The sequence below is a fragment of the Hirundo rustica genome, chromosome 6, assembly GCF_015227805.2.
Source record: "Hirundo rustica isolate bHirRus1 chromosome 6, bHirRus1.pri.v3, whole genome shotgun sequence".
NCBI lineage: Eukaryota > Metazoa > Chordata > Aves > Passeriformes > Hirundinidae > Hirundo > Hirundo rustica.
In genome coordinates, this window is record NC_053455.1 from 1,911,444 (window position 1) to 1,920,981 (window position 9,538).

General features: G+C 57.0%; 1 protein-coding gene across 1 annotated transcript; it reads left to right on the forward strand.

Moving 5' to 3' along the window:
• The first annotated feature begins 7,740 nt into the window (after positions 1-7,740).
• ARF6 (ADP ribosylation factor 6) lies at positions 7,741-9,212 on the forward strand. Its single transcript, XM_040067876.2, has one exon. The coding sequence runs from the start codon at positions 8,055-8,057 to the stop codon at positions 8,580-8,582; it is 528 nt and encodes a 175-aa protein (XP_039923810.1). The 5' UTR covers positions 7,741-8,054; the 3' UTR covers positions 8,583-9,212.
• The last annotated feature ends 326 nt before the right edge of the window (positions 9,213-9,538 follow it).

Consider the following 9,538-nt stretch of genomic DNA (forward strand, 5'->3'; position numbering starts at 1 on the left):
AGGGGACAGAGATGCCAAAAGAGGCTGGGTCCCGTCCTGTCACCCGGGCTGCGCTGCAGGCTCTGCTCACAGGCGCGATCCCGCTACCGACCGCCACGGGAGCTTTGACCTGCTCCGTGTCCGACCTGGGCCGGTTCACCCCTCCTTAGGCGACCTGGTGGCCCCCGGCTCCCCGCGGGTCACCATATCGATGCCGGCCTTAGCTTGGACGCCCGCTCGGCACAGCCGCCTGCAGCCCAGAACCCCCGGGCTCAGCGATCCGCCAGCCTCAGCCTCCCCGGAGCTTGGATTACAGGCACAAGCCACCGTGCCCGGCCGGTTCTCGGTGCTGCCAGCGCTCCCCATCACTCCGGGACCCGCTCCTGCGGCCTCGGGAGCTCCTCGGTGCTGCAGCAGCGCCGTGGGAGGAGCGGCAGGAGCAGGAGGCAAGAGAGCATCCGACACAACGCTTTGGTTTAGACAGGCCAGGTTGTGCTGCTGTAGGCAGGAGATTTAAATTCGTGGTCCTGCTCTGGGATGTGCCCAGAGAGAGCTCAGAAGGGTTTGCAGAATGTCTGAGAGGCAGCCTGCTCCCTGCAGGTGTGATGAGCTGAGTGATTCTCAGCAAAGGCCATAAAAATGACAAAAACCTAAAGTAAGAAATAAAATTCAGGAGCTTCCTGCTTTTATCCATCCCCTGCAGCTGCCTGGGAACACCTTCACTGAGGATTTTTCATCTTGACTCTGTGTTTTGCCTCTGTCACAGAGACCTGCCCCGGGTATCCCATGGCAATATCCGGCTGGTTTCTCCCCTTGGATGGCTCACGGAATTGTGTTTCTCCGGTGCAGAGGTCAAGGCCAGCGTGTCCTGCCCAAGCAGGGCTGCACCTCCTGCCCTGCCCTGCCCTGCCCGCCCCGCTCGTGTCTGAGCGCTTCTTCCAGCCCGTCCCGAGCCCCCGCAGCAAAGTCCAGGGCTAAAGTCCACAGGGCAATCCCATCTCAGAGAAGGAAAATAAGATTTCCCCCAGTGCTGCACAAGCCTGAAGCCTAAAGGGTGTCAGGGCTGCACGGGAGAGATCCCAGATCTTGCTCTGGGCTCTTTTTATCTCCTTAAGGAAGAGCTGTTGGTGACAGCTGGAGTTTTGGCTAAAGGCATTAGGATAATGATTTCGGGGTCGAGGCCTGAGGAGAGGGAGGCCTGGCAGCCACAAACAAGGGAGAAAGGCAAACCATTCCCAGAGAAATAAACATCCAGGCACCCCCCTCCTGCCACTGACACGGGGATTCTTCTGCCTGCCACAGACACACACGTTTTTCCCTAGGTGAAAAAAAACTTAGCAGGAGGGATTTGGGCAAGCAGGGGACGTGATTTCCTAGAGGAAATCTGATGGGAATGGCCTCGGCAGGCTGAGGAGGGCTCAGGCACAGTGAGGATGCAGACAGAGGGTCTGACAGAGCCGTGCCCAGGGGCAGCACCGAAAGCTGAGATGGAAAATGAGCCCAGCCAGAGCTGGGGACAGCTCGGGAGCTCAGCCCTGAGCTCCCTGCCCTCTGCAGCTCATCCCACAGCGGGAGCAGCTGCTCCAGGATCCCACTGCGATCTGGAGCTGGGGCTTTGTGCACACAGCTACGGCTAAGCCAGGCTCCAGCCCCACAAATAACCAGCCTGGGGATCCCACTGAGCTCCAAAACTCCTCCTCCCGAGGGCAAAGCAACAAAAGAATCACAGAAGAGAACCTGAGCTGAAGGGATCCGGAAGGATCACCAAGTCCAGGTCCTGGCCCTGCACAGGACACCCCAAAATCCCACCATGGGCCTCAAGTTATTCTTATTCTTGTTAAGGCTTCGGGGTTTTTCAGGCTGGTGTTGCCGTGGTGGTGATCCAGGATTTGGGCATATGAAGATTTGGTCAGGCAGTTCCCATCCCTCTCCTCATTTTCTCTCCCTGCTCCTGAGAACACCGTGGGAAAGGAGGGCCCAGCCTGTTTGCCAACAGTACCTGTAGAGACATCTGCATGTACTTATGACGTATTAAAAAAAAACCCTAAATATTCTGAAATCATAGAAACCCTCAATGGTTTGTGTGGGAAAGGAGCTTAAATCCCATCCTGTTCCACCCCCCGCCATGGCAGGGACACCTCCCACTGTCCCAGGCTGCTCCAAGCCCTGTCCAACCTGGCCTTGGACACTTCCAGGGGCATCCAAAGATATTGAAAACCTGTTTCAATTCCTCACCACCCTCTGAATAAAGAACTCCCAATTCCCAGTCTCCCTCTGGCAGTGGGAGCCAATCCCTGTGTCCTGTCCCTCCATCCCTTGTCCCCAGTCCCTCTCCAGCTCTCCTGGAGCCCCTTTAGGCCCTGGAAGTGGCTCTGAGGTTTCCCTGGAGCCCTCTTTGGAAAGTCTTCCTCGCTTCCAAGGGGAAGAATACCCGGAGACCAGGACAAGGCTTTCTCCTGAGGGTAGCAGTGGGATTTTATGGATTCTTCAGGATCCTCACGGCATCATTTCAGCACAGCCAGGCTGACAGAGACCGACTGCTGTCGGGATATTCTCCAACACCCCATCCCACCTCCCCTCCTCCGTTTCATTAACGGCATGGGAAGATCCAGGGATGTCTCTGGTGCCACTTCACCTGTAGCACAGACACCTTTGAAGGTTTCAGCTTCAGCTTCCTGCCAATCCCAGCCGCTGCCGCATCCAAAATCACAGGAAACAGGGCTGAGACACCCATGGGAACCATCCCCACCCCTCCCTGCCCACAGGCAGGAATGACCCGGCCGAGTGCTCTGGGAAAGGCGTCTCTCCCTGACTCAGCCCATTGTGTCAGATATCTCCATGACAAATCTACCCCTGGAATGCCATTGTTGTATCGAGGATGTCATTTGTTTTCACAACGGGAGAATTTATCTAACACAGATACCGGACCCGGAGCGTTATTATATTCCCTTTTCCTTCCTTGGAAAGCCACAAAAGGTCTTTGAAGGATCAGTGCAACAGAGGCTTTTCCCATCTCTGTCAAGAGGGAAGCAAGGAAAGATGGGCTGCACCACGTCAAAACAGCTTTGGCCTGACGGTCCAAAGTGGCTGGCATTTGATTTATAGCCAGAGAGATAAAAATTCTCTGACTGACGAGTACCAATTTCCTCGAGGTTTGGTTGATTTGGCGTTTCACCTCCCACGGTGGAGGGCAGAACACGGCAACACAGCCGTGCGAATCCATGGAAAACAACAAATGCAAACCTTGGTACCTGCACCGCCCTCCCAGGGGTTCCTCACGGATAAGGAGAGATAAGGAGGGAGAAGGAAAGATAAGGAGCAGCCAGGCCCAGCTGAGCTCCCACAAGGTCCCACAGGTATTTGCTGCAACCCCTGCTCACGTCATAACCGTAATCGCTTTTTGCTCTCTGGGCTGTAAATCTCCGGCAGGTACACGGGACACCCCATGCACTGCCAGCCAGTGCTCGCTTTTCAAACATTTACCTCGCTTTTCAAACGTTTAATTCGCTTTTAAAACCTTCAACTCGCTTTTAAAATATTTAACTCCTGCGGGCTACCCAGTAACTTGCTGCCAAGGGCCTGAGGAGGGTTTTAATTCTCAGGCAGGTGTGTGAAACTGAACCCCTCCTAAAAGCTCACGTTTTTCAGGTATTTTCGGGTATCTTCCTCAATTTTAGAACATATTGGGGTGTTTTAAGTGCTTTTTGGGGGTATTTTACCTTGAAAATCAATCAGCAGTGTAAGACTGAGCTATAAGGAGTAGATAGTGCCCAGAGGTACATTTCTTTCCCTGAGGGGGGTTACAGGGAGCAGATTTATATCCACCCTGAGATGAAGAACCTGCTTTGCTCAAACCATCCCACTTCATCTGCGGTGACAAATTTCCACCCCCTCCACCCATTTCCTAAAAATAAGAACCCGTCTTTCCAAACCATTTCCCATTTTAAAGGCTGTGTTATGTCCTGGCTCTCCCAGGTGAGCTGCAGGGACGCAGCAGTGGGATCCCTCAGACAGCAAAGCCCTTATTTATTTATTTATTTATTTTTAATTTACTGAAGTTATTTCCATTTGCTTCCTGTTTACCCTTCTTCCTGTGCACTCACGGAAACCAACAGGAGTCTCCACTAAACTGTTCCAAAAGTAGGTGGTGCTCTCTCTCCAGCTTCTCCCCCATTCCCGGCGGGATTGGGAACCCTGAGCCGCCAGGACTGACGTGCACGGAGTTTATTAGTGACTAATTTGAGATCTTAACGACCCAAAGTGCTGAGTGCTCTAATGTCTCGTTGCTCTCTATCCTCCTAAAGAGCAGGAATGATTCCTTTAAAAGCACAGCCAGGCCATGGCAAATCTTCCCCCGGTGCAGGTGCTTCCCGAGGTTGGGAAGTTTTCCTGAAGGGCAGGGAGGATCCTTGGGCATAAATCCCAGCACAGGTGGAAAAGCATTTGCCTGAGTGAATCCCATTCCTCTTCTGAGGAGGAACTCGTTACTGTGCATTGACCAGGCACTGGAACAGATTGCCCAGAGAGGAGTGTCCTTCCCCGGAGATATTCCAGAAGCAGCTGGACACAATGCTGCGCCCTGGGACGGCCCTGCTGGAGCTGGGAGGTGACCCCACCTTCCACCCCGAGCCACTCAGGGCACCTAACCACATCCCCACACCAGTCTGGGATTCCTGTGGGATGATGAGCAGCTCATCCTTCCCCTCTGGCAGGTTTTGAGCCGTGGATGATCAGGGGAAAATCAATTTTGGGTGCTCTCAATGGATCACGCAGAAGCTGCGAGCACAGCCCGGAGCAGCTCAGCACAGCCAGGGACAGCGGGAAAGGGGCAGGCAGAGGGATGACAGGGACGGGAGCAGGGTCCTGTGCGGGGAGAGGAGAGCAGGAAGCTCTGCTGAGTCACTGGGAGGGCCCGATCTCCACAGGCTCCAGTGCAGGAGCGGCTCAGAGAAACTCTGGGCAGGTGCTGCACAGGTCCCGTCACTTTTCCAGGAGGGAAAGGACAGAAGGAGTTCAGCTGTTTGCCAGGTGAAACGGGCAGAGCCAAAGCTGTGTGCAGCAATCCCAAGGATGAGGGACAACGTAGCCTCCAACAAAGCGAAATAAAAAGCCAAGACTCAAGAGGAGAGGCCCGAGGAACAGCACGTCTGGGTGCAAAACGGGGAGCAGATGATGGAAAGGGCACTTCCCCACCCCACAGTTACTCATTCCATGGGGTTTCATGGAGTGAGGGGAGCTGAGCATCCCAGACCCCATCCCGTGTTCCACCACCTGTGCTTTGTTTTCATTTAACCCTTGAGATCCACGCTGCTCGCCCCAAAGGAGCCCCTCGGCTCTCGAAAAGGAAAGCAGAACAACCCCAGCACGGGCACACCCTCCCCTCAACGCTTTGCACTGTCGGAACAAAAGCACCAAAAGTCATTTCCTGCCAGCACAAAAAGCTGCTCCGAGGCCCAGGGAAGAACGACTGGTTCTGGCTCATGGGCAAAGGAAGGACCTTCAAGCTCCTGACATCACCTTTCCCTACAATTCTGAACCCTTGTGGTCCCGTGCTGCCTGATTTAATGAACTCAGCAGCACGGAGATGGTCACACGGAGCAGAGCCAAGTGAAACCCCACCAATATCCACATCCTGAGGTTAATTTTAGCCCCCGCAAATATTTAGCTGTCTGTTTAGATAAATATCCCATGCTAGTGAGGGAGGAGGCTGAACCAGCTGCGTCCAGCGGGATCAGGGCTTGCTGTAAATCCCCATCCAGTATGATAATTAGCAGCATTATCTGCTGGTTTAATCAGCGGAGCGTGAACTCTGGCAGTGCCCGGCGCAGGCAGGGACACTCCTGGGCCCTGGGGTCAGCAGGGGAGGCCATGGACGGCGTGTTTTCCTTGGCATCCTCCCTCCTGGCTCGCTGCAGGAAAAGAGCAAAGCCTTCCTCGAAAACTTCTGTTGACATTACAGAATGGTGGGAAATCCTGAGCTGGAAGGGACCCTCAGGGATCACGGATCCAACCCCTGTACTGATCACCCTCTGGGGGAGAACCTTTCCCTGATCTCCAGCCTAAAGCTCCCTGGCACAGCTCCAGCCGCTCCTATCCCTGGTCAACAAAGAGCTCGATCTCTTCCCAGTTCTGCAGTCTAGGAAACCTCCCGTTCTCCTAAAGACACCAAAGCGTTCCCTTGGGCAGCTCCAAGAGGGATTGCTTTCCACGTGCCAGGACATCAGCCATATAAATCAACTCAAAATTTGGTATTTCTGAAGGGAAAGGGAAGATATGGTGAAGTCAATCCTACACAACCTCAAGGGAATGCACATTGTGCCCTCCAGGAGGAGACCCCAAAGAGATCAAGTACATCCTGATGGAAGGATTCCCTGTCCATGGCAGGGATGGAAGGAGACAGGATTTAATCTCCCTTCCAAGCCGGGCTAGTCTGCGATTCCATGATTTTGCGGGATTTGAGCTCCAGGTGCCGCTTCCCCCATTCACTGCACGAGCTCAGGAGCAGCCACCAGCCCAGGCTGGCTCTCCCAACAGGAGCTGGGTGTGCTCCCCGTGCCCCAGCAGCCCCGGCCCGGAGGAGCAGCCTGGCACCGCTCCCGTGTCCTGGCACCGCTCCCGTGTCCCGTTCCTCGGGCACAGCCCCGGGCCGCGGGCTGTGGGACCGGCCCGGCGTGTGCGTGCAGGAGCCGCTCCGCTCCGCGCTGGGCGTGCCCGGGCACAGCTCCCGGGCACAGGGCAGGGATGTGCCCCGAACCCTGCGTGTCCCCAGCGCCGATCCGTGGAGTTTCACCCGCGGGGATCACAGGGAGTGACCCGAGACAACGTGGAGTCATAAAACCCGATGAGGCATCGCTGAATCACGGCACGGCTGGGGCTGGAAGGGCTCATCCCGTTCCACCCCTGCCATGGCAGGGACACCTCCCACGGTCCCAGGCTGCCCCGAGCCTCAGTGTCCGACCTGGCCTGGGACACTGCCAGGGATCCAGGGGCAGCCGCAGCTCCTCCGGGCACCTGTGCTATGGTTTCCCTGGCCGCACACCCCCATGTCCCGGCAGGGTTTCCCTGGCCGCACACCCCCATGTCCCGGCAGGGTTTCCCTGGCCGCACACCCCCATGTCCCGGCAGGGTTTCCCTGGCCGCACACCCCATGTCCCGGCAGGGTTTCCCTGGCCGCACACCCCATGTCCCGGCAGGGTTTCCCTGGCCGCACACCCCCATGTCCCGGCAGGGTTTCCCTGGCCGCACACCCCCATGTCCCGGCAGGGTTTCCCTGGCCGCACACCCCCATGTCCCGGCAGGGTTTCCCTGGCCGCACACCCCCATGTCCCGGCAGGGTTTCCCTGGCCGCACACCCCCATGTCCCGGCAGGGTTTCCCTGGCCGCACACCCCATGTCCCGGCAGGGTTTCCCTCCCGCTCCCTCTCCCGCCCCGTCCCGCGGCTCCTGCCCCTGGAAGCCGCGCCCCGCGCGCGCCGCTCTGACGCGCGATCGCGTGGCGCCTCTCCCCACCGCGGCCCCGCCCCCCCGCGCGCCGCGCGCGCGCCGCCCCGCCCCGGCCAATCGGCGGCCAGGCCGCGGCCCTCCCGCGGAGCCGCCGGGGGCGGGGCGGCGCTGTCGGCGCAGGCGCGCGGGGCGGGCGGGAAGGCGCGGGCGGAAGGAGGGCGGGGCCGCGGCGGGGCGTGGCGGGGCCGCGCGGGCGCATGCGCGGGGCGGCGGCGGGGCGGAAGCGGGCGCGGGCGCGCGCGGCCCCTTTCCGGCGGCGCGGGCGGAGGGAGCGGCGCGCGGGGCCCTCAGGTACGGCCGGGACGCTCCCGGGCCATCGCGGCCACTCCCGGCGCTTCCCCGGCGTTTCCCCGGCCCTCGGGACCTTCCCGCCGCCGCCGCCGCGCCGGCACCCATGAGCTGAGGCGCCGCGGCGGGAGCCGAGGCAGGAGCGGGCGGAGCCGCCGCCGCGGGCCCGGCGGAGCAGCGGAGCCGCCTCCCCGCCGCCCCATGCGCGGCCCGCGCTGAGCCCCGCCCGCCCTTCCCCGCCGGGCCGGCGCTCGCCCTCTCGCCCTCCCTTGGATGCCGCCGAGATGGGCAAGGTGCTGTCCAAGATCTTCGGGAACAAGGAGATGCGGATCCTGATGCTGGGGCTGGACGCGGCCGGCAAGACCACGATCCTGTACAAGCTGAAGCTGGGCCAGTCGGTGACCACGATCCCCACCGTGGGCTTCAACGTGGAGACCGTCACCTACAAGAACGTCAAGTTCAACGTGTGGGACGTGGGCGGCCAGGACAAGATCCGGCCCCTGTGGCGGCACTACTACACGGGCACGCAGGGGCTCATCTTCGTGGTGGACTGCGCCGACCGCGACCGCATCGACGAGGCGCGGCAGGAGCTGCACCGCATCATCAACGACCGGGAGATGCGGGACGCCATCATCCTCATCTTCGCCAACAAGCAGGACCTGCCCGACGCCATGAAACCCCACGAGATCCAGGAGAAACTGGGCCTGACCCGGATCAGGGATAGGAATTGGTATGTGCAGCCCTCCTGTGCCACGACGGGGGATGGACTCTACGAAGGGCTGACGTGGTTAACGTCCAATTATAAATCCTAATGGCAGAGGAACTATTTAGTCTACAAAGAATTAAAGAAACAAAACAAAACAAAAAAAAAATTAAACAAACAAACAAAAAGAAACAAAAAAAAAAAAATTAAATAACCCACGTGGCTTTCCAGAAGAATGATTCTCTACTGAAAAGTAAAAACAAAACCGCATCCATAGGATTATGATCACCTTTCTCCACTTGCCACCCTTTCCTCCTGCACCCTTGGCTGGATTCCTGTTCTAACTCCTCCTGCTTGGCGTTAGGATGCTCTAACCTCCGAATGTGACACGAACACAGGCACTAGATGCTATGGCAGACTTCCAGCAAACAGGGGAAGGACACATTATAGACTTGCTAAGTAACTTTTTTTTTTTTGGTTTTGTTCTTTTTTTTTTGTTTTTCCTTTTTTCCTCTCGATAGCCCTTTGCTGGTTTGATTATTTTGGGGAATGTTGGGGGAGGGGGTCCATTTTCAGTGTATGCTTTCTGGGTCTACTTTTTTGATTATATATATATTTTTTTTCTCTCTCTCTCTCTTCTCTCACTTTGCTGTAGATTGCTACTTTTTTTGCATTCCTGCAGGATATGTTGCTAGGTCGACTTCATCTAGTAAACTGAAAATCATTGCTTAAAATCAAACCGCAGTCTGTCTTTTTATATTAAGGACTTTTTTTTTTTAAAAAAGAAAAAAAAGTTCTGTTAATCTGTAACTAAACAGTGACTCAGTCTGGCTCCACGGCTCAGGCTAACGAGGGGAATTCTTGCCTGCAGTGGCAGAGAGTGGGAATTCCACTGTAAGGTGTTCAAAGTGCGCATCGGGGCACCGGGAAATGTAAGAACTGCTTTGGAATGTCAGCTGGGAACTTCTGGCCCATACATCATGCATGAGGAGGGATGCAGAACCAGCTCCCCGCACCACATAGCAAACAAGGCATGAACGATGCTGTAGTTCCAGGGTAGGCACT

Coding starts and splice junctions, on each gene's coding strand:
- ARF6 (XM_040067876.2), top strand. CDS start 8,055: ATGGGCAAGGTGCTGTCCAAGATCTTCGGGAACAAGGAGATGCGGATC.